The 26030-nt window shown below is 42.5% G+C and overlaps 1 protein-coding gene across 2 annotated transcripts in view; it reads right to left on the bottom strand.

Annotated features, from left to right (window-relative positions):
- MDGA1 (MAM domain containing glycosylphosphatidylinositol anchor 1) overlaps positions 1 to 26030 on the bottom strand; it is a 339276-nt gene that overhangs the window by 145678 nt on the left and 167568 nt on the right. For both annotated transcript variants that reach the window (XM_067464241.1, XM_060754078.2), the window contains exons 6-8: positions 12935 to 13204; positions 10753 to 11082; positions 4170 to 4463 (exon numbers count right to left, since the gene is read on the bottom strand). In XM_067464241.1, coding sequence (XP_067320342.1) covers positions 4170 to 4463; positions 10753 to 11082; positions 12935 to 13204 — 894 coding nt within the window. The remainder of the gene's footprint in view (positions 1 to 4169; positions 4464 to 10752; positions 11083 to 12934; positions 13205 to 26030) is intronic.

Below are 26030 nucleotides of genomic sequence, written 5' to 3'. Positions count from 1 at the left end.
TAACTTCTAGCTCTATTTTTAACTTGTTCTTAGCTTTACCATTAGCAGCTCCAGAACCTACAGCAGCAAAACACTAGTTATCAATTTTTGGTGTTCCCTTTGATATGAATTTTAGCAGATTCATCAAGCAACACGAATTTAAATCTTGAATTCCCTAAAAACTCGCTAAATGAATTTTACCATTGGATTAGGACAGAATTTCCAACAATTTTTGGAATGGCTACAAACATATTTCTGTCATTTGTACTACGGTTTTATGAGAAGCAGTGTTCTTAACTCTGAAAAATGTTGAAGATGGTCTATGTCCTGCAGAATCAAATATTCCACAAATATTTAATTATTTATGTAAAAATAAAACATCCATCTCTTTAGTGTGCAAGTTTGCTTTTCTCTTTAATATATGGTGATATATCTATCCCAAAGAACTATTTTAAAATAAACATCTTTATAATTTATTATCAGTACGTGTTTGGTTTGTATAAGTAAAGGTTTTGCCAGACATTAAGTCTAGTTGTGTCCAACTCTGGTGGCTGGTGCTCATCTCCATTTCTAGACTAAAGAGCTGGCGTTATCTGTAGACACCTCCAAGATCATGTGGCCAGCATGACTGCATGGAGCGCCATTACCTTCCTGCAGAAATGGTACCTATTTATCTACTCATATTTGCATGTTTTCGAACTGCTAATTTGGCAGAAGCTGGGCCTACCAGCAGGAACTCACTCAGCACAACAAGGGAGAAATTGGGCTGAAATAGGCAGAATGTAGTTCTTGGGTGTATTTGAAGACAGCAGAGAAAGACAGAATGTGAGAAAGGGGCATCAGGAGGATTCTGCTTGTCAGGATTTCTGGACACTTGATGGGAAATGCCTTTCTTCTTGGAGTGTCTCCTAGCTCACAGGTTTGTTCTCAAGCTAAGAGGGGATCTCAGTGGATGAAAGGTAAGATATAAATGTTATTTAGAATCACAGAATTATAACATTTGAAGAGGCCACAAGGGCCATCCAGCCAACCCACTGCCATGCAGGAATACACAATTAAAGCATTTAATAAATAAGAAATAATATCTGATTAGGACAATTTCAGATTACTTCATCAAAATGAGAGTTTAAAATGACTGCTCAATTCATCCTGATTCAAGGGTGCTCTGGTTCATAAATATGATAAAGGCATAATGTTGGCTTGCTCTCTCGATATATGCTGCAAATTTCCATCGTGGATGTTAACTTTTGGCTTTACATTATACTTCTCAGCAGTGGAAACGATGGTGTTCCATGATCATGATCAGCAAGCCAATTATTAATCATAGCACCACCACCACCACCACCACCATCAACATCATTCAACTTACATCTTTTCATATTTCCAGTATGGGATCCAAGAAGACAACATATTTGTTTACATGAGAATTTGGCCTGCATCAATAGGAGTATAGTGTCTAGATCCAGGGAAGTCATTCTGCCTTGGACAGAACACACCTGGAATATGGTGTCTAATTCTGGGCACCACAATTGAAGAGAGATATTGACAAGCTGGAATGTGTCCAGAGGATGACGACTAAAATGATCAAGGGTCTGGAGAACAAGCCCTATGAGGAGTGGAATAAAGAGCTGGGCATGTTTAGCTTGCAGAAGAGAAGGCTGAGAGAAGATATGATAGCCATGTATAAATATGTGAGGGAAAGTCATAGGGAGGAGAGAGCAAGCTTCTTTTCTGCTGCCCTGGAGACTAGGATGCGGAACAATGGCTTCAAACTACAAGAAAGGAGATTCCATCTGAACATTAGGAAGACCTTCCTTACTGTGAGAGCTGTTCAGCAGTGGAACTCTCTGCCCCAGAGTGTGGTGGAGACTCCTTCTTTGGAAGCTTTTAAACAGAGGCTGGATGGCCATCTGTCAGGGGTGCTTTGAATGCAATTTTCCTGCTTCTTGGCAGGGAGTTGAACTGGATGGCCCATGAGGTCTCTTCTAACTCTATGATTCTATGATTTTATGATTCTACGAAAAGCAATTAATATTAAGCCAAGAATAACGCGAAGGAAAGGGAGGGCCAATCAGAGATGGAAAACAAAAGAATGCTTGCTCTTTGAGGCACTCTCATTGACAAGGTATGGCTCACAAAAAGCTCTAGTAATTAACACACGTCTTCTCTGATCCAGTTGAATAATACATGGTGTGTGTCTGTGTGATGAAAGGGGAGAGTCATGCTTATTAGCATACAGGTGTAATTGAACCAGAGCTCAGAAAAGTGATTTTTAGACAACTCATACAACTCCCTTTTTTGAGCTCTGATCAGAACATAGCATTATAAATTGAACTGCAAGTTGTTTGTTCTGACATATTGCTACTGGGGACATTCAGGCAATGAAATAGAGGGCATTTATTTGACTTCCTTCAACCTTCAAGTTAGGTTTCTGTCTTTCTACAATGGAAAAGAGGAGAGGTGTTGAACAGGAAAAGTGACTGGTTTGTAATGAGTAGCATCATGTGTTTAGTTACAATGCTGTTTGGTGACAGCAGCCTAGGAATGGTCTCTCGAAGAGCAAATTAAACATTCTTTCTCTTAATCCTACACATGCCCAATGCCACTTATATTTCACAGGAACATGATCTTGAAATTCTCCTAGTGGGATGCTACCTTTGCAAAAAAGAGTTATTGCCACATGACTTCAGTTCACCCACTCCCATTAATAACATCTGGCAATGACTTCATACCCGACCTGTACAGTGAAAGAGCCAAATTGCTTTCGTCCTGTCTAAGATATTAAAAATTCTGCCTGGTTCAGCATTTGATCACCTGCAAACAGTGCATTATTCACAAATGATATCAAAAGAGCTGCAACACTATGGGCACGAGGGAAAGCTCCATCCTTAAAATGCTCACTCTCACTCACACACAAATTTATCTAAGGCTATCTTTCTCTGCTATTATCTACAGTTGTGACTGATCCAGGTCAGATGTGAGCTGGTTCTGGGCCAGCCAGCAGGCAATACACTTGGAATTACATTGCCTTCTGGCTGACACCAAAATAACCTGGGTCGTTCAAGGTCAGGGAGAATAACTAAATGACATCTTTACAGGAGCAGAGATTGAATAGTTCTCTGAATTCAGGAACTATTCAAATACCAGAGACTAAATAATGCCTTCAGGACTTTACCACGGAGCAAACACTGGGACTCGACTCACAATAAAGCACAATGTTAAAGGGAAGTATCATTTTGACTAAGAAAACAATCCTGACATTTTAAAAAGCTAAATGTTTTTGTATGAGAAAAGGGAATGTGTGATTTACAGCCTGCCATACTCACTAAGGCATAAGAGAAAGGCTTGGAAGAGAGAATTAAGTAGGATTAACCCAATGTCCTACCTGGGGATTCAAAATAAAACTTCCCTGATTGAGCAAAATATAGGTGGAAGCTTCACCTTTGCAGCCATGGATTCCAAGGTCTGTGGCTGGAAACCCACTACCAAATAATGCAGTTTGAACAATAATGTAGTGTAGACCCATATAATGCAGTTCAGACTTTATCATTTTGCAGTATAGATCCTGCCTGTGTGAACGTTCTTATTATAAGAAAATAATTGCTCAGTCTCACTCAGCAAGAAAAAAACCAGCAAGGTTAAGATCAAGTTCAGGCAAGTTCCCTGTGTCACTCCTGAATAGTCTTCTCTTGATAGAACTGTATGACTCCTTTAATTCTTTCTTTCTAGAGCAGTGGTATCAAACTTGCAGCCCTCCAGATGTTTTGGACTTCTGTTCCAAGATTCCTGGCCATTGGGTGAGCTGGCCAGGGCTTCTGGGAATTAAAGGCCCAAACATCTGGAGGTCCACAAGTCTGACATCTCTGTTCTAGAGGATAGTTCACTTTAACCTGTCTTTCCAGTCCTCCATCTTTACTGTTCTTAGTTTTGCTGTTTGTTATCCTGGGATCAAGCATGTATCACAGTATTCCTAGACCAGGCATGGGGATTGTATGTTCTTCTATATGTTGTTGGACTGCAGCTCGCACTTCTGACCAATCTATATTGGACATTGAAGTCCAGTTGCATCTGGAATGCTGCATGATTCTTACCTGTCTTAGGGGCATGCAGTTTTAGCTACCAAGCCATCAAAGCACAGGTGTACACTTACACAGTAAGAAACAACAATGAGATTCTATGACTATACTCACACTGTACATTGAGTTGCACCAGGGCTTCTCGAGATCTGATGTTGAAGCCATTGTACCTGGCTGTCTGGCATTTGTAAGTCCCACTCATTTCTCGAGTCACTCTCTCCAAATGCAGCTTGCCATCACTGGTCTCCACTGTCATGGCACCTGAAGGCATAGGAACCTCTTTATCTACTCTGGACCAAATGATGGGTGGTTTGGGCTTCCCTCGGACTTCACACTGCAGCTCTGCCCTGGAACCTTCACGGACAGTGACGGTGGACTGGCCCTTGGGCACCATAATGGTTGGAGGAACTAATGGGAAGAAAGGCACAGCAACAGTATTTAGAAGATGGTTCACTGATTGTTGGTTTACAACAAGATATAAAATAACAATGCTGTGCAAAATAACAACAATTTGACTGAAGAAGGATTTAGGGGAAGTTGAATGCAGCAACAACTTATAGGTTTTGCCCTTTAGAGTTAGAGAGAACAAATTTATTTCATGAAGTATGGAACAACACTTTGTATATGTGAAAGAGAGCATTGTTGTACCACCTCTTCACACAGCCCCTGAGGCCATGCTGTTTCTCTGGCAGTTACTGGTGAAAGGGAAAGCATGCAGAATGGCTCGTGGCACCCCACACACCCTCCTTCCTTGTCCCTTCATATGGTGGGTATGGGACAAGGTGTGTTGGTGCTCTGGTCCTATTATATGGGAGAAAGGGCAGCAACGTGCATTGCCATGTTGCCATTTCCCCCATTATATTATATTTCTGCTTCCCTGGAGACTAGGACGCAGAACAATGGCTTCAAACTACAAGAAAGGGGATTCCATCTAAACAAGAGGAAGAATTTCCTGACTGTGAGAGCCGTTCAGCAGTGGAACTCTCTGCCCTGGAGTGTGGTGGAGGCTCCTTCTTTGGAAGCTTTTAAACAGAGGCTGGATGGCCATCTGTCAGGGGTGATTTGAATGCAATATTCCTGCTTCTTGGCATGGGGTTGGACTGGATGGCTCATGAGGTCTCTTCCAACTCTTTGATTCTATGAAAAGGAGAGGAAAGTGTGGGTAGCTCCATTGGAGCTACCTAGAAAACACTCTCCTCCCTTGGTGGCAGAGGAAGTGTCTTGCGATCCTTCTCCTCCACTTTGGGAGGAATGTGGGTGGGCCCAAGCCAGCATCATTTCATGATGATCAGCGGGCCCTGTCTGAAGAGGTCTCTTAAACAATTGTCTTCCAAGCTAAACATATATAACTCTGTCAGCGCTCATTCAGAAAGCATTGGCCTGAATCCTGTTGTTAATCTGTAATAGAGCAGAACCATTGAATCAGTGGTATTTACTTGTGTGTTGACCCAACATTCAACAGTTGATTCAATTGATCTCCTCTAGTTGGGACTAATCAATAGGATTCGGAACTTGATATTAAGGGGAGGTTCATATACTGCATCTGTATCTACACTATAGAATTAATGCAGCTTGATACTGCTGTAATGGCTATGGCTGAATGCTATAAAGTCATAGGAATTATATTTTGATGATGCTCATTCTTTGCTGGAAAAGGCTAAAAGCTTGTAAAACTACAATTCCCATGATTCCATAGAATTGAGCCATGGCAGTTAAAGTCATGTCAAACTGCATTAATTCTACACCTTACCGCTCACATCAACATTCAGGAGGGGACATCTCTCCCTGCTTCTCTTGGAGTATAGTGTCCATGAACACCTTATTAGGACATATCTAAAAGTGAAAGTGAAAATGAGTTTGCTTCCATTTGCTGAAGGTTTATTCTAGTGACATAGCAAGCTAGCAGGGATATTTTGCTACTTAACATAAAGGTCACAATGATGTCTCTTGTTCATCTATGTAGAGACACTGGATGGAAGAGCAACTAAATTCAATTTTGGCAATGGGATCCTGTTGTTAATCTCCACCACAACCAAGTGAGCAAGCTAGTTTCAGCTACACAGGGTATACTTAGATTTGCCAATAAAGGAAATCCTACAATAACCTAAGTAATTCCTTGGGTGGAATAACTAGATGCCAAAGAGTTCAGGAAGAACATATGCTGCCTTCAATGGTACAACTAGCCTGAGCTGGTATCTTATCTGCTTCAGAACCTGGTTTCTGGTTGTCATCCTTGACTACATGAGTACTTCTTAATTCTTTTCACTGATTGGTGCTTATAGTTGGCCTTTCATCTTGTTTTGCTTGTTGCCTTCAAGTCACTTCAGACTCATTATGGACCAAAATTGAGGCTATCATGGAGTTTTCATAGCAAGATTTATTCAGGGAGTGTTCTCTTTACCATTGAGGCTGAGATAATGTGTCTTGTTCCATAGCCAGGTGGAGATTTGAGCCCTGTTTTTCAGAGTCATGGTCCAATACTCAAGCCACTACACTATGCTGACTCTCTTGTTAGATGCATTCAAATATTGTGTGATGACACTTTGATCCTGGTCCACTCCTGATGCCACCTAGACACTTTACATCTGCTGAAGGTATGGTCTTATCAAAGCCCAGGAATGGTGCAACAGCATTATAGAAAGTAATGCTTTTATTTTACTACTCTTAGAAATCTTTCTTCCAACAATCTGTCTTCACACATTTTCATGTACAGTTAGGGTTCCACATACGGAAGGAATTTGTATTATTCTTCCCAGAGGAAAGTGAAAGTTCTGAAGTCATTTTAAGTTACATATATGCAAAGAGGCCGAGGAAAAGTGTGAGGATTTTAATCTCTCTCACACACACATGCACAAACACATGCACAAGTACATAGCCACCTAAAGAGCCTACTCAGAGAGTTCCATCTGGCATCTCCATGAGGTTTCTTACTAGTAATAAGATGGTATATTTTCAATTTACAGGTCTCCCATGGGCTGTGGAATCTCATCAGATCCTCTCCATTACAGTGTGAGGACAGAACTGCAACCTCACAGCTCAGTACAGCCAGGAGAGACTCACCTGGCAGGAGACAATTTTCTCTGTTTGGAAAATGTGCAAATTGCATTTGAAGTGGTTTATTTAATTAAAGCCAAGACTGCAGGGCCTCTCATTGTGGGTGGCCACCTTGTTATCTGTGGCAACACTTGGACTTAGACCAGAGAACCACTGAATGCAGAACACTATCCATCTTCCTCGTTTGCCATTCTGAACAAGGGGAAAGATCCACAATTCAATGCAATTATAATTACAAAAATATCTATTGATGAAGAAAGACAGGCTGGCATTCCACCCTCTGACCATTCCACCTTTTGGCATCCTATCCTTTTAATTTCTCTGTGGTAACGAGGAGGAAAGCTTGTTGTGAAAGGCCTTTTTTTGGAAATAACACCTTGGGCATATAGCTGTAAGACTCTTAATCTATTAGACAACAGTTTTGGACAAATGCTTTTTCTCTAGCTGCTCAAATATTCTGTCTTTTATAGTCAAATAAGACATGGTATCAGAAAGAGGCTAGTTTTATTTCTAAATTAATAAATGTATGGGGTGGTAATCTGGACTACAGGGTATGTACAAAAGAAATTTAAGGAATTTACTCTCTCCCTGCTTTTTTAAAAAAAATAAAAATAGGGATTATAAAACTTAAAGCTTCAGATCCCGTCTGATCATGGAAGCTGAGGAAGATCAGTTCTAAATAGTTTTTGGATGGGGAACCACCAACAAATATCACATGTTATAAGTTATATTCCCTTAGACCCCCCTTTCCTAGTCTGCAATTGTTCCAAATGTGGAAATGTTTTTCAGGTGTTCCCTCACATGTGGTTACTTCCCTTCAATGTGACATGGTATAATAACACAATATTGTTATTGTTATGCTTATGTATACTCCACGTTTGTGTCTTCAGGGGGAATGTAACCCCATTCAGCACAGACCGGATCTCTATTCCCTGCTCTGCCTTTCAACTGACCAGGAGCACTTCTGTCTTGTTTGGATTAAGTTTCAATTTGTTTGCCCTCATCCAATCCATTACCAATGACAGACACTGGTTTAGGGTTAGGACAGCTTCCTTGTCTTTAGGTGGAAAGGAGTAGTAGCGTAGGTGAAACCACACTCCAAAATTCCAGGTGACCTCATCCAGCAGATTCATGTATATGTTAAACAGCATGAGGAACAAAACAGAACCCTGAGGAACCCCATGGGGCAATGTCCAGGGATCCAAACAAGAATCTCCCAGCATTACCTTCTGGGTACAGCCCTCCAGAAAGGAAGAGACCTACTGTAAAACAGTGCCTCTCAGACCCATCCCAGCAAGACGGCCCAGAAGGATACCATGGCTGATGGTATGGAAAGCCGTCAAGAGGTCCAGGAGAACCAACAAGGATACCCTCCCCCGGTCTAGCTCTCTGCATAGGTCATTCACCAAGGCGACTAAAGCTATTTCTGTTTCATAACCAGGGCTGATAATCCATTTCATCCAGAGTTGGGAGGCTACCACATGCTCCAAAACCTTGCTCAAAAATGGAAAGCTGGACACTGGCCAATAGTTGTCCATTATGGAGGGGTTCAGGATTTTTTTTAATGGTCTCACAACTACCTCCTTTAGGGGATTTGGAATTTTGCCTTGTTCCAAGGAGACAATGACTACCTCATTCACCCACTCTGCCCCTCCTCCTCTAGCCTGTTTGATCAGTCAGGAAGGGCAAGGATCTAGAATACATGTGGTAGCTCTCACCTCTTCATGGATCCTCTCCACATCCTCAGGTTGCACAAATTGCAAATTCCATCAATATTGGAAAAGAAGGAGCCATAGTTACAACCATTAGAATGGTATCAATAACAGCATCCAAGTTAGAATGGATCTGAGTGTCTTTATCTACAAAGTGCTGTACAAATTCTTCACAGTAGGCCATTGAATGGTCAGAAATTTCTCCTTGAGGGCTGGTTCAGCTGGGCAAGTCTTTGCAGATGCAATGGTGGCAGCAATAAACAATTTCTCTGCTGCCTCCATCGCTGCAGAGTAGGCTTTCAGATACACTCTAGTCCATGTGGAGGGTCGATGCTCTAGCCCATACTTGGTCAGATTCACTTTGAGTTTTGAGTCTCCCTTTCACTTGCTTCATCGCCACCAACTCCTTGGAAAACCAAGGGGCTGGTTTGACTCTGGCCCATGATGGGAGATGCTCAGAGCTATTGTGTCCACTGCCCTGGCCATTTCCCCATTCCAGAGGTCATTCAGAGCTGCAACAGAATTGCCTGCCAAGGTGACAGGAAAATCCCCAAGAGCTGTCAGGAATCCATCCAGAGCCATAAGCCTCCTGGGGCAGACCATCTTAATCAGTGTACTCTACCCAATTGGGTACTCTACCCAATACCTATTCAGCTTGAGTTTTGCTGGCCATACAACAAAACCTAAAATATACAGTCCGGCAATTGCTTTACCATCTGAAAGACACAAAACACATTGTTCTAGCTTTTAAAGCTCACTTGTTTCTTCACATGGCAAAGGTGCTAAAAATCATACAGGAGACAAAATACAGTGTCAGAATAACAGGCCTACTTGTTCGAGATGCTTGCTTAACATCCCCTTTATGGTCTGGAGGAGACTTGATGCAGGCAGAGGATCCACCGTGTCTTTGTTAGGAAGTTGGGGCTCAGGACAAAAGCACTATCAAGTATTTATTTTACTTTAATAAATATTTTTTAACCCAAAGTTCTGACTCTGCAATCCTGAGCCATCCTAAAGATTAGAAGGCTATTCCTTCTCAACAAACTTAAGTTTCTGCTGGTTATGGAGTTTACTCTTAATACTCTGCTATAGTTTGGTGGAATTACCCTAACTGAGGGTTATTTTTGAGCCTAACAGCTAAGATTCCCCAACAGTTTAAAATTCTTGTTATAGACAACTTTGATATGACAGGAACCCAATTTTCCTAGAGTAATTTAATCCAAAATAGGAAATACTAGCATTATCTGTCATCTTTGTGTCTATATTAGATGATAATCTTTGTTAAGATTCTTTTTCATTAAATCTGAAATTGGGAGGAAGCAACTGCACAGCAATATTCCTTCATTTCAAGCTCCTTCTGTTCATGGGAGGGGGTGTTTATCAAGTGATTAAAGCTCAAGATCAACAACATGAGCAGTCCTGCTGTTTAGACTGTGTTTCTAAGCAAGCTGTTGATGAGAAGCTATCTTTAACTTAACTCAGATGTGTACTCTGTCCTTAGGCAATGTCTTCATAATCAAAAGGAAGACATAAGAACAATGCTGTATATAGCCAAATCTCACAATTTTGGAAAGCTGGAACTTCTTTATTAGCAGAAATAGTGATATCATTTCTCAAAGCTCATTCCCTATACAATTTTCAAAACAGCTAGGATGAAACTGCACTCCCCCCCCCCCCAAAATAACAATGTGTTATTGTAAGATATCTTGCTGTAATCCAAAGCAACATGTGGCTTTGAATGGACAATTAAAACAACTTTGCTTTAGAAATGATCTTCTCTTGGTGGAGTTGGAAACTGCTAGAACTTGTTTAATAGAGGGTCAACACAACTCCCTGAAATTTTGGATTTGATAGCCATTATATATATATAATATATATATATATATATATATATATATATATATACACCACAGGATATGAGAAAAGCTCACCAGTTTCTGAAGAAATGTTCACTTCAACACTGAGATCAGGAATGGGTGCCCCTTGAAAAGAAGCTACACACAGGTATGTGCCATAGTCAGTGAAGCGGAGGTCAATTATCTCCAGGCTGCTTGTCACTGGTGGAAGTTCAGGATCATTCCTGATGATAACTAGCCGGTCAGAGAGCTTAGCCAGCTTTCCATTCTTGTACCAGAAGTAGAAAACCTTCTCTTGTGGCACAGCATCCACGTGACAAGAGAGCTTCAGGTCTTGCCCAAGTTGGATAGTTTCACTCTCTTTGATCACATCAGGAGTTATCTGGAATGTAGCATTCCTCATAGCTGGAAGAGACACAGATGCCAATTCAGTGAACAGAAACATTAAAAGCAACAATGCCTTTTAGGCCACATGAGGCAATATGAGAAATGCATACATGTTTTTAATATGCTATCTTTCATAGCGATTTCCCTTCTGGAACAAACAGCAGCTGGTGAGGGAAGGAAGAAGGAGGTGCTGTTTCCACTGGGGAGAAATGGATTGACTCCTTTGCTGCATATTATAGTATTGATTCAACAGGGAGTAGTTCCTACTTTAAATATTAAAAATACAATAAATCATGCACTCATTTAAGACACGAGTTTGGCTGTTGACAAAATGAAATGTAGCAAAGTGGGTGACTGGTTTGACAAGAGATGGAACTGGTTCAGTAGATCAGGTCAGAAATAAGAAGCAGACAAGACCTGCTAACTGAATGACTAAATATTAGTCATTAAAGGAACATAGGTTAGGTTATGAATTAGATGTGTGCATGTGTGTTCCTTTAATCACTGGTGGACTTTTGGGGACCCTGTGAATTTCATTGGGTTTTCTTATGCAAAGAATACTCAGAGATGTTTTTTCCAGTTCCTTTCTCTAAAATATAGAGGCAGTCCACAAGTTATAAACAAGGTTTGTTCTCAAGTAGAAATTGTTTGTTAGTTCGAACAGATACTTTTAAAAGTGTAACTCCAGCTATACACACACACACGCACACACACACACACACACACACACATATTTTTGACCTCATGGACCATCCCATGCCAGAGTTCCCTGTTGGCCATCACCACACCCAGCTCCTTCAAGATCAAGCCAGTCACTTCAAGGATACCATCCACCCATCTTTCCCTTGGTCGGCCCCTCTTCCCCTTTCCTTCTATTTTCCCCAGCATCGTTGTCTTCTCTAAGCTTTCCTGTCTTCTCATGATGTGGCCAAAGTACTTCATCTTGGCCTCTACTATCCTTCCCTCCAGTGAGCAGTTGGGCTTTATTTTCTGAAGTATGGACTGGTTGGATCTTCTTGCAGTCCAAGGCACTCTCAGAACTTTCCTCCAACACCACAGTTCAAAAGCAACTATCTTCCTTCACTCAGCCTTCCCTATGGTCCAGCTCTCACATCTGTAGGTTACTATGGGGAATACCATTGCTTTGACTATGCAGATCTTCATTGCCAGTGTGAGTCTCTACTCTTCACTATTTTATCGAGATTGGTCATTACTCTCCTCCCAAGAAGTGTCTTCTGATTTCCCATATATATATATATATATATATATATGCTTAGCATAGTATAGGTAAGCGTTAACACCTGTGCAGTTTTGCTGTCAGCGCCCCTGTTCAGAAGATTTCAGCTCACTTTCTGTCCCTGAAATAATTGTATTTTGAAAAATTTGGCTTGTTATGGAAACAAGGATTGGTGAGAAAGCTTCAGTAGAGACATCTGTTCCCCATTATAACTCTTTCAGTAGTGAATTTCCCTTTCAAGGGGCAGATTTCTCTCACTTCCTGTTTTCTCACCCACATCTGTAACTATGAGTCATTTGTAAGTTGGATGTCTGTAACTTGAGGACTGCCTGTCACTTACAGTATGTGGTATTCACTGGTGGTCTCCTATCTAGGTACTAAACAGGGCTGAATGTACTAACCTTCCAAGATCAGATGAGATCTGATCTTTGTATTAATCTTTAAAACCTTGAAAAAAATGTATGTACCACAAACAGAACACAAACAGTAAAAGAACTTAGGGCCAACTCTGTGGTGATGAAGTAAGTAGCCATGAGACACTATCTCCACTATCTAACATTTATTGTAAAACTCAGTACAAGAATATGCTGAGCACCCAGACTTATCCCCAACTTGGTCTGCAGGTGGACGTACATCGCACCAGCAGATTCACTGTCTTCTTGGCTGGATTCCCCACATTGTTGATAGCAGTGCAGTTGTAGTACCCTGAATCTTCCACTCGGATACTCCAGATGGTAAGATTGCCCCCTTGAATCAGGCTGTTGCGGGGCATCGGGCTTGGTGAGTGGGACCAGATTACCCGGGGCAAAGGGTCTCCACCAGTTAATGAACACTGTATCGTGATGTTATCTCCTGGGTTCACTACCAAGGTCTCATTCACAGACAACTTTAGCGATGGTGGTGCTGGAGGAAAAAAAGAAGTGTGGGAGAAAAAAGAAATGCAGATAAATTTCCAGGAAATATGACTTAACTTATTTTGTTACAGAACTCAGGACTGTTACTTTTTTATTAGAATTCCTTGCTCTGAGCAGTAAGACCACCCCACACATCCCCTTCCCACCTCATTGGCCTCTTCAAGGGGTTCAGAGAGACATTTGCTTAAAGAGCTGGGCATGTTTAGCTTGAAGAAGAGAAGGCTGAGAGGAGACATGATAGCCATGTATAAATATGTGAGAGGAAGTCACAAGGATGAGGGAGCAAGCTTGTTTTCTGCTTCTCTGGAGACTAGGACACGGAACAATGGCTTCCAACTACAAGAAAGGAGATTCCATCTGAACATTAGGAAGAACTTCCTGACTGTGAGAGCCATTCAGCAGTAGAACTCTCTGCCCCGGAGTGTGGCTATCATATCTCCTAATGTTCAGATGGAATCTCCTTTCTAAATTAGTGCAGAAGCCCCCTTGTTGTGGTGAGTAGGTTTGTACTTTCCAGTGAATCTATGAGCAAAGCTATCAGGAGTCATGTACTCTCAGCAGGGCCACCCACAGTGGCAAGGTCATAATAATAGTAATAACTTTATTTTTGTACTCTGCTTCCATCTCTCTGAAGTGGCTCAGGTCAGCTTACACATGGGACAAAGTGTCCACAAAATATGAAAGCAAAACAGTCAATTAAAGACAAAATATACAATTAAAATAAAACATAACAGAGCATAACAATCATAGTGAAGGAACCAAATGAAGAATGATCTGAAGACCTCAATGGTTTAGCAAGCAGATGGTAAGAGGCCACCAATCATCATGGTGACCATGCCATGGAATCAGAATTTGTTTCTGTGAGGACTGTGTGTTGGTCATTTTGCATCGATCTCCACACATGAAATAAATTCATGCACAGGCATTTTCCAAGTGTCAATAGGAAATAATGTCAAGCAAATACTTGTTGCAAATGTCTAACATCTGGAAATCTACAGTACTTCATCACATAATAGTCACCATCACATAAAAATTGCACTTCCCTTTTGGAAAAGGCAAAACTTTTTTTAGCAGTTTTAGAAATGTTGTTTTGGTGCTGTGGGACTTGACTCGGTTCCCAGCTGAGCCAAACTCCAGGGTGCTAAAAGGGAAGGAAGACAGGTAGGGGGAGGGGCAGTGAATTCGCTCCCTCACCACCTGCCCTTTTCCCCATTTGGCATGGGACCAGCTGAGAGTGTGGGTGAGGTTTCGCCCGCTCACATGGCTGTGCTCTCACGCAGCCCCTCAAATGGTAAGAGTTGCTATTTCACAATAGTCACAACCCCCCCCCCCCCAAAAAAAAAACAGATTTGGGGAAAGTGCAACTATTATGTTAAGAAACACAGCATGTCCTCATTGTAAAAGACCATGTGGATCCAGAACAGGTCTCCCCAGTCATGTACAGACCCACTGCTAAGGCTCTACCCTTGGAAAACAATCATACTTGGCCACGAGTGATAGCTTATAGTAATATAGTGCAGGAGCAGGAGTAGTCTGGGAAGTTTCCTCCATCAAACAAAGTAAAAATGAGAAATGTGTGGCCAACCATACTGTGGTATGTTGCAACACCCAGAAGCCCTCACCAGGATAATTACAATATTTATGCTAACTGGTGGATGCTGGGAGTTGTAGCTCAGGAGGTATTTTTCAAAGCTCAGATACTTCCCTGAGAGGACAGTTCTAAGAATTGAAATATAGTTCTCATTACCCCTAGCTAGCTGTGGCCATGCTCATTGAGGACATTGAGAAATGGAAGTCAAATATATTTGGAAAATGTCCAGTTGGGGAAAGCTAGTATAGCTAGTTTTGTTCTCCTACACAGTTACAGACTGCATCAAAAATATGTCAATTCACAATTCACCTTCAAAAGATGAAGAGAAAGAAAATGAAAATCTATCTAAATATTAGGAATTTATTTATTTATTTATTTGGGGTTCTTGTACCCCGCCCTTCTCACCCCGAAGGGGACCCAGGGCGGCTTACACAGTAAAGGCAACAATTAGATGCCAGCATCATAACAATCATCACAACTTACAGTAAAATTTCACAATTACTAACAGCTTCATGCATTATTCCAGTAAAAATCAATAAAATCAATAAAATCAATACAAACCTAAATTCCTCCCTTACATTGTCAGTGTTTGCTGTCTCATAGTTCCGTTTTTAATACCATTTTGTCCATCCTGCTGATCTTTAATTGCCTGGTTGCCCAAAGGCCTGGTCCCACAACCAAGTTTTCACCCTCCTCCTGAAGGAGAGGAGGGATGGTGATGCTCTGATTTCCCCGGGGAGTGAGTTCCACAGGTGAGGGGCCACCACTGAGAAGGCCCTGCTCCTCGTCCCCACCAGCCTCACTTGTGAGAGTGGTGGGGTCGAGAGCAGGACCTCCCCAGATGATCTCAAGCTCCGAGGTGGGACGTAGCGGGAGATACGTTCGGACAGATACACTGGACCGGAACCGTACAGGGTTTTATAGGTCAAGACCAGCACCTTGAATTGTGCTCGGAACTGAACCGGCAGCCAGTGGAGCTGGCATAGCAGGGGGGTGGTATGCTCCCTGTATGTCGCCCCGGTGAGCAATCTGGCTGCCGCTCGCTGGACTAGTTGAAGTTTCCGAACAGTCTTCAAGGGCAACCCCACGTAGAGAGCGTTGCAGTAGTCTATTCGGGATGTAACAAGAGCGTGGACCACCGTGGCCAGATCAGACTTCCCAAGGTACGGGCGCAACTGGTGCACAAGTTTTAATTGCGCAAAAGCTCTCCCGGCCACCGCCGAGACCTGGGGTTCCAGGCTCAGCGGTGAATCCAGGATCACTCCCAAGCTGCGAACCTGCGACTTCAGGGGGAGTGTAACCCCATCCAGTACAGGCTGTAACCCTATACCCTGTTCGGCCTTACGACTGACCAGTAGGACCTCTGTCTTGTCTGGATTTAATTTCAATTTGTTAGCTCTCATCCAGTCCGACACAGCAGCTAGACACCGGTTCAAGGTCTGGACAGCCTCCTTGGTGACAGGTGAGAAGGAGTGACAGATCTGGACATCATCTGCATAGAGATAACATCGCAGTCCGAAACTCTGAATGATCTCCCCCAACGGCTTCATGTAGATGTTAAACAACATTGGGGACAGAATTGATCCCTGAGGGACCCCACATGACAATGGCTGTGGGGCCGAACAGGTGTCACCCAGTAACACCTTCTGGGACCGTCCCTCCAGAAAGGACTGGAGCCACTGCAAAGCAGTACCCCCAAGTCCCATCTCTGTGAGGCGTCCCAGAAGGATACCGTGATCGACGGTATCGAAGGCCGCTGAGAGGTCCAGCAGAACTAACAGGGACACACTCCCCCTGTCTAGCTCTCTGCGAAGATCATCTACCAAGGCGACCAAGGCTGTTTCCGTTCCATGTCCCGGCCTAAAGCCAGACTGTGCCGGATCAAGATAATCAGTGTCTACCAGAAACCCCTGGAGTTGTGCTGCCACCACACGTTCCATGACTTTGCCCAAATAGGGGAGATTGGAAACTGGCCGATAGTTGTCTAATTGAGTGGGGTCCAGTGATGGTTTCTTCAACAGCGGTTTGATAATAGCTTGCTTTAAGCGCGCTGGAATCTTGCCCTCCTGTAAGGAGGCATTAACCACCACCTTCACCCACTCTGCCAAACCCCCTCTGGCTTCTTTTATCAGCCAGGATGGACAGGGGTCTAGGATGCATGTGGTGGGTCGCACCTCTCCAAGGATCCTGTCCACATCCTCAAGCTGAACCAATTGAAAAGAATCCAATAAAACCTGACAAGCAGATGCTCTCGTTACATCCCCAGAGACTGCAGGTAAAGTGGCGTCGAAATCCGACCGAATCCGCCCAATTTTATCTGCGAAGAATCGAGCAAACGCTTCACAGCGAGCTCCTGAGCTGTCAGGGATCTCGCTTTTCGGCGGATTTAACAAACCCCTGACAACTCGAAAGAGCTCAGCTGGACGATTCTTCGCAGATGCAATATTGGCGGCAAAGGATGTTTTTTGTGCTGCCTCTATTGCCACACCGTAGGACCTTAGAAAGGCATTCAGATGTGTTTGGGCTGATTTAGTCGGATTCTTTCGCCACACGCGCTCTAGCCACCTCTTCTTTCGCTTCATTGCCGCCAGCTCCTCAGTAAACCAAGAGGCTGGATTGGCTCGGTTACTCGAGAGGGGGCGTTCCGGAGCGATTGTGTCAATTGCCCTAGTCATCTCGGTGTTCCAATGAGAGACCAAGGCATCGACAGAGTCGCCAGCCAGGGAGGTGGGAAATTCCCCAAGAGCCATCAGGAAGCCATTTGGATCCATGAGTCTCCTGGGGCGGACCATTCTAATGGGTCCACCACCCCTGCGGAGGTTAGAAGGTACAGTCAGTCTAAACCTAATCAGGTGGTGATCGGTCCATGACAATGGAGCGATGGTCAGCTCCTCCGCCCCGACACTGTCACCCCATCCCTGAGAAAAGACCAAATCCAATGTGTGTCCGGCCGTATGGGTGGGACCAGTTACTAGTTGGGACAGGCCCATGGTTGTCATGGCGGCCATAAAGTCCTGAGCTGCACCTGAGAGAGCGGTCTCGGCATGGATATTGAAATCCCCCAGGACTAAAAGCCGCTGGGAGCTCAACGCCATGTCCGAGACCACTCCTGCTAGCTCAGGTAGGGAGACTGTCGTGCAGCGGGGTGGTCGGTACGCTAACAGAATCCCTATCCTGTCCCGGTCACCTAACCTAAAGCCGGCACACTCAAATGACGATGATTGTGGGATGGGGCACCTGATCAGGGGAATGCAAACCTTATAGACGACTGCCACTCCTCCTCCCCGCCCTCCGGATCTTGGCTGGTGCTGGACAGAGTACCCTGGCGGGCACAGTTGGGAGAGGTTCACCCCTCCCCCCTCGTCCAACCAGGTCTCTGTTATACATGCCAGGTCGGCTTGTTCCTCCTGAATTAGATCTCGAATGATGGAGGTTTTTCCATTTTCCAGGAATAATTTCTGGATGATAAGGGCTGCTTGATAGTGGAACAGACTGCCTTACAGAGTGGTTTTATTTATCTTATCAGGAGCGAACCAAGGGTACAGTTGTGATGTATTTGAGAAAACACAAAGTTTAAAAACTTGGCATTTTATTAAATGCCCTTTGACCAGTTGCTGGCCACTTGGAGTGCCTCAGGTGTTGCTATAAGAAGGTCCCTCATTGTGCATGTGGCAGTGCTTAGGCTACATTGTAATAAGTGGTCTGTGGTTTGCTCTTCTCCATTGAGAGGAGAGTACAGGGTGGTGGACTCTGCATCTTCAGAAACTGGATAGATATCTTTTGAGATTGCATTGACTGTGCATTCTTGCATGGAAGGGGAACAGACTAGATGGCCCTTATGATCCCTTCTAAATTCTAAGATGCTAATGATGAACAGTGAGGCCTCACATTCCTGCTAATCTTTCCTTATTTTTCAGAGCAAAGGAGCAGAGGGAATTAGATGCTTCCAACCACATTTGGTGGCAAACTGGTCCTTTCCAAATATGCATTATTTCATTTTACTTTTCAAAGAAGATTTGTGCTATCTAAAGCTTTCTCCTTGTGGATTTAGCTCTCTTGCTAGCTCAAATTCTTGCAAAGAAAAGGCAAGAGTTCCTTTTTGCTTGCTCATATCCTGCTTTTCCATCACGTCTCAGCAATCGGCACTAACCTCTCAGGACCACCTCTTTGCCCTGTGTACATTCCAAATACCTATCTCTAACCTCATTCACAAATCCTTGAGCCTTCCTTTTATGTAAGTAGTCATGTTATGAATGGGTAGCTCCTGCTTTAGAATACTTAACCTAGACCCTTCTGATTAATTCCTTTTCTCTCCCACATCCCTCAACATAGATCCACAAGGCTTTTCTCTCTGTTTTTCCCCCCGTCTAATCTCTCAAAGACCCTTTAAGGCTCTTTGCTGGAGCCATCAGAGATGCCAAACGGAGCTCAGAAAAGCAACAGCCATTGGTACAAAGGCTGAGAGCATGTTTTAAGTAACAGCCATAATAATGCAAAATAAGATGTTGTTACATATTCATAAAGCATGATTTAACGACATCATTATTTCTGCCATCTCCTTTTCTTGGACTCTGTGTTAATGAGCTGCACTGGGGTTGCCTTCAATTTCTGACTTACAACTCCTGCAAACAAAAAGTGGGAGGGTGTTCTCTCCTCTCCATAAAGGGGCACCACTGTGCATATTTCACAGCAACCTTTGTTTTAACACTCTAAAGCAGGGGTTCTTAAAGTTTTCCAGTTGCAGAGCCCTTTCTGAAGCAAAAGTGTCTTGTAGAGCCCCCCAAAATGTGTGTGTGTGTATAGGAGCAATCACAGGGGCCATCTAATCCAGCCTCCTTTTGCCATTCAGGAAAAACACAATCAAAGGACCCCCAATAGATGGCCACCTAGACTTTGTAGTAGTAGTAACAACAACAACAACAACAACAACAACAACAACAGAAACCCCAGGGGCCATCCAATCCAACTCCCTTCTGCAGTGGTGGGAGAGAAATGGGGTTTTTGGAAGTAAGCAAGGCAAGGGGGAAAGCATCTGGGCTATGAGGAAGGCAAGGAAAAAAGGCTTTTGGTGGCAAGGGAGGTGGGGTAAGGGGGAGGAGCAGGAAAGAGGAGGGAAAGCTTGGAGGGGAGGGGGAGGAAACCATGGAGCCCCTCAGTATGTTTTGCTGAGTCCCAAGGGCTCCATGGAGCACACTTTGAGAACCACTACTCTATAGAAACAGTCCTACTTAAATGCTTCAGAAAGCTGTGCTTCTCTTTGCTGGTCAATTTTGCAGGCAACTGCAAGTTAACCAATAATAATTTCTCCCATTTGCTTTTCAATGACAAACACACTAAGCAAAAATTTTGAATGTAATTATTTTTCCTTTACTAGAAGGCACCCTGTCCGGTTTCAATTATTTAATCGAAACTGGACAGTGTTAACAGATGATAAGCTGCCAATGAAGTATGAAGTTCATAGCAGGTATCTTCAACACTGCAGTTTTGCTGGCAATTGTATATGCATCTGAAACATGGGCAACAATAAAGTTAGAGGAGAAAAAATAAGTGGTGACTCAAAGAGCGATGGAAAGAAAGATGTGTAGCATAAAAATAAGAGATAAAGTCATCAATAAAGAGCTGCATCAAAGAATCGGGGAACATGACATGGTCAACAAAATCTATGAGGCAAAAAGAAGATGGGCAGGACATATAACACCAACAGAAGACAACCGATGAACACGTTGACTAACAAACTGGATATCAAGAGACCACAAGCAGCTCTTGGGCAGACCTCATACTCCATGGGACGAACCAATGTTTAAGCTATTCAGCCAGAAATGGAAAAGAAAAGCATGGGATCATATATTTTGGCAAAACTGTAGATTTGCATGAAGTCCAAAGGAGTGGATCAATGACAAATATGAAAGATAGATAGACAGACAGATAGAAAGCACCCTGGCATCGTTTTGTTACTACATATAACAGATAGGATAGAGTTTGGACAACAACCCTCAGAATTCCTCTGCCATTGCAGCCAAGCTGGCAGGAGATTCTGGAAACTGAGGTTGAATAAAATAAAATTTTCTTAATTCTGGAACTGCACACAAATCAAATAGAGATTTAGAAGTTTTCTGAAAGTATGGAAATGCCCAAGCTGTCCATTAAGAACAGATGATAACTGGAGCATTATTTGATTGCCCCAATCTTCAGACTTAAGAAGGTATGACATTCCAAACTGGGTATTCTCTCTTTCTGTTGTAAATCATGTATCCCACATTGGGAGAAAAGTGTGATGTAAAATGAATCAATCAAGATCTCTAATGTTTCTATTGAGTGATTTGTTTTTGCTTCCCCAATTTCAATAAATTCCTTCCCACCTTTGGTGTGTGTAGATCTGTAAATTTTCACTTCCATTTAGAGGAAAACTATATTCCCATTTTTGTCTATTTGGTCCTCCACTATTTAGATTCATTTTAAAACTGTATGCATTGCTTGAATGCATCGCTACTACCACCATCATTTACAAGAATGTACATGGATCCCATTTGAAGAGAATGGCAGGATATACATCAAATAAATAAATTACAGAGTTCTGTACAAACTGAAAATGTGCAGAGTTCTTATACATATGCTTAACGCATGCACCCTTTTCTTTAATGCAGCTGGAGCCACCTGGTGAAGTGAAGTGTAAGGTGAAACACCAATTGCACCTGGCTTCTGCACAGACCAGAAAATGTGGGTCAAGATTTGTCTGTCAGTCCACAGTCTGAAATCAGATTCCTCACACTTTATTAGCTACAGGTGAATTCCATTTCTGAGGACCAGCATGGAAGAGGATACAGTTTATTGCTGCAATGTGAAGCCATCATCTTTTGCCCTTGAGCTGGCTCAAAAGTAGTATTTTTCTTGACATAATGGGCCCTCGCTATGAAAAGGGGAGGGAAATGTCTCTGAAGCTCTGGTTTAGACAACAATTCAAAATTATACTTTTTATTTTATGTCAGCTTTGCAGCCTTAATAGCAAAAATCCTGCTGAGCAACAACATTTTATTTTATTTTTCTCAGTAATGTTCCAAAATGTGACCTGATGGGACTGGTGCTGCCTTGGGGCAGTTTGTTTATATGTATGGCTGGGAGGAAAGAAACCTGTAAAACTGCCACCTGCACCTTGTAAAAATGCCAGCAGCACCTCTCCAGGCAACTGAGCTCTGGTTCCGTGGCCTGGCACAAAATCTAGGTTGAGCTTGGGGCCCCACCTACATTCACATCCTCTCCCTCCCAGTCTGCCCCCAGCTAGCTGGTGGAAGCTAACAATATGCAGCAATTGTTATGCAGGAGATGAATCTCATTTATTTGTAACCTGTGGTGATTCTTTTTGTTCTCAGCTCAGAAAACTTGCTGGCGAAGTCAGCTAAGGAAAAAAAAAAAAGGGGGGGTGCAGAGACCAATAAAAACAAAGAGTCGCTTTCAATTGCCTTTGAAGTCCAATTTGCTGCAGTACAACTGCAGGAGAAATCTCTGCCTGAGATATTTAACTTCTCTAAAATCATGGGCCAGGCAAAGAGGGAGGGAAGCAACAGTTCCTATCATGCTCTGAGGCTGGCGTAATGCCCTGGATACCAGATAGTCCAGTAGCTGATTGCATGCAGGTCCTCTTTTGTGTATGTCTGTGCCTTCAAATCACCTGTGAATTTTTGGCAGCCTCAAGAATTTCATAGGATTTTCTTAGGCAAGAAATACTCAATGGTAGTCATGGCAGTTCCTTCCTCTGAAATATAGCTTACAGCACTGGTATTCTTTGGCAGTCTTCCATCCAAATAATAACCATGGCTGACCTTGCTTAGCTTCCAAGATCAAGCAGTGATTGTATAGCCATTAATAACAGAAAACTGGGGGGAGATTAAGTGTGTATTTCTATTACATTCCTGAACAGGTGCTCTTTTCTGGTTTCATAGGCAGAGGAAACTCCCTAGCCATGGCTTTATTGGTATGAATCGAGGTTGGTCATCCAGATTTTGTTGGGTGTGATTCTCAACTTCCCTGAGGCCAACAACATCACTTCTTTAGTGATTCTATAGAAAAATTAATTAGTAGTTATTTATGCTAATTTTAACTAATGTGAATAAGTGGTTGTGTGCTGGGAAAGGATTTTCATATGGCAAAATTATCCTCATAATTTAAAGCAAGATAGACTATATTGCAATGTCTGCCAAACCAAAGTTTCATACCCTCTTATTTATTTATTTTTTACATTTTAAGGCAGTTATTTTTCTCATTTAATTGTCTTAAACTCAAGTAAATCTAATACTCCATACTAGAATAGCCAAGAAACCACTTAGTTCACAGGTTATTCTCTCAGATTTATCAAGGAACAGCCCCAGACACCAACAGGTTAAATGAGACATGCACTTAAAAATATTCATGATATGGAAAAGGTGGATAGGCAGAGTTCTACTAACCTAACACAGGGCTACAATCAAGATAGGTTCTATAGCTTCGTTCTTAAGAAGAATTTGTATGTAAGTTGGAAAAGTACATTATTCCATGTAACACATTTTTTGTTCCTGGGTTATGGATGTCATTTCCTAATTGGTTCTATCATAAAACATAGAAAAAGTTTATTAAATTGCAAAAACTTTGTTTTTGCAGGACATCCTGCAGCACATTTTGCTATATTTTTTTCAATGAATATATCTCATTGAGTCTCAACCAATTCAACATAGTTTGTGGTAGCCACAACCACGAAGTTTCTGTAGTCTAACAACCAATTTTAAAGTAAGTGCTACACAATTAAGCAGGAATAACACTTTCAAACCAGGAACAGATTATTTTTACATAGTGTTATTTAAGTGTAACTCCGGACTTTTTTTTAAAAAAAGTTTTGGGTCGCATAGAGAAGGGTTAACACATCTGTAATGTTTGCTTTGCTGTCTGTGCCCCTATTCAGAAGATTTTGCCTCCCTTTCTATTTATTTATTTCCCACATTTCTAACCCACTCTTCTCAACCCCCGAAGGGGGACTCAGGAAGGCTTACACTGGCTGTCTTCTTGGGCATCTTTGGGTAGGGTTTTGTTAAGTCCATGGAGAAGAAGATTATTTATCACTTTTGTGATGGGTCTAGATTTTCTATAGTGTCAATAGCAGAATGTCTCTGCATAGCAGTTTTGGGGGAGAACACATAGAAGGGTGCTGTTCAACACACCCTTCTTACTTGTGGAATCCCATCAGTACCTCCTGACCACGGTGTGAACAGAATGGTGAACTACAGATGTCCAATCTGTCATCTAATCCCATATAGATGCCTAAACCAGTATAGCAAACAGCCACCCCCTACAAAACAGCATCAAAAGCAAAGCAGCTTATTTTGGCATATGGGGTGGGGTGGGAGTGGGGCAGGGGGAGAGGATTCCCCAAGCATCATCTTCAACAGTTCAACAAACAATTCCCTATCATTTCATATGCAAAATCTGTTGCTCTGGCAGTAGCCTCATTATACACTAACAGTAGGGCTCATCCTAGCTGCTATTCTTTTGTTGTTTTAAAAAGTTATTTCTTTACACCAACATACCCTCCCTAATCTAAAGAGTTCCTTTCTTATGAATCCACATTAAGGTTGTGTTTTTGTGTTTTGGTTTTCTTTGCAAGGGAAACATGGCAAACGAATTCTAACTACTGCTGAACACAGCAAGGTTAGTCTTTCTGTCTTGAATAGGGCACTTTTTAAATACATGGGCATTGGCCTTTTCACACCTTCAAATACAGCATTGTCTTGTTTACTTGTGTTCACTTCATTATCCAGTATTGCCCCTAAAGCCTTCCGTCCTTTATACTAAAGCCTCACACTAGTCATTTATACTCCAAAGGCCACAGTTCACTGTTGAAACATATGCTCTGCATGCATAAGGCTCTCCATTCTTTCTCCTCGTAGGAAAAAAAAATCATAATTCATGGGAGAGATTCCCTCTGGTTCATAGGTCAACACTTGGTTCCACATTAAAATGAAGAAGAAGAAGTAGAAGCAGCAGCAGCTACTACAGCAGCAGCAGAAACATTAGTGTGTTTTGAAAGCATTTATGACTTTTTTTGTTTTTGGACAACTAAAGAATTATATGACAACTGCTAAGTTGAGGTGAAATTCTTTTCTTGTTTGGTTTCTTCCAAAACCAGGGACCGGGCTGTGGCGCAGCTAGTAAGTAGCCAGCTGCGTTAAATCACTACTGACCGAGAGGTCATGAGTTCGAAGCCAGCACTGGTCAGAGTGAGCTCCTGACCATTAATAGTCTAGCTTGCTGTTGACCTATGCAGCCCGAAAGACATTTGCATCTGTCAAGGAAATTTAGGTACCAATTTATGCAGGGAGGCTAATTTAACTAATTTATGACACCATAAAACCTTCCAGTAGCATGTGTAAGAATGAGGAAGTACTCCATTAAGGTCTCGGCTTCACAAGTGGATGGTGAAGTGGCAGCCCCCTCTGTGGCTGGAATCAAGCATACCCTCATGAAGCTGGAAAGCTGGAATGTCAAATTGCCTCTGTGTCTGTCTATATATGTTGTATGTCTAATGGCATTGAATGTTTGCCATGTATATGTGCATTATAATCCACCCTGAGTCCCCTGTGGAGTGAGAAGGGCAGAATATAAATACTGTAAATAAATAATTTCTATCTTTGGGGTGTCACTGTGTTCACTTATCCATCTTGCAGGCATCCCTCCTTATCAAGGTGCCAAAGGTGATATACACTGCCACACAAGAGTTCAAAACACATTATCATAGCTGAATCATTTGTTGAACCCTTCTCTGCCTCAATCACATGCAGAAGGTAGTTTGGATTTTAAGAGCAAAAAGGGCAGATGAGTGGGTGTTAAATTTCACAAGGTTTAACTTCTCATAGCCAATACTTCTGGTATTGGAGAATCATAGAATCATAGAGTTGGAAGAGACCTTGTGGCCACCCAGTCCAATCCCCTGCCAAGAAACAGGAGAATCACATTCTGAGTACCCCTGACAGATGGCCATCCAATCTCTGTTTAAAAGCCTCCAAAGAAGGAGCCTCCACCACATTCCGGGGCAGAGAGTTCCACTGCTGAGGATAGCAACACTGGAGATAGATAAACTGTTGGAAAGTCAACTGGAAGCTGGACAGGGATTTGGAGTAGAAATATCAAACAGTACAAGGTTCAGGCCACATTTTTAAAGAGGACTAGCATACTTCATAGAACAGAGTAACAACTTTTGCTA

Source organism: Anolis sagrei, chromosome 1, assembly GCF_037176765.1.
Source record: "Anolis sagrei isolate rAnoSag1 chromosome 1, rAnoSag1.mat, whole genome shotgun sequence".
Classification (NCBI taxonomy): Eukaryota; Metazoa; Chordata; class Lepidosauria; order Squamata; family Dactyloidae; genus Anolis; species Anolis sagrei.
This window is presented reverse-complemented; position numbering and strand designations above follow the sequence as displayed.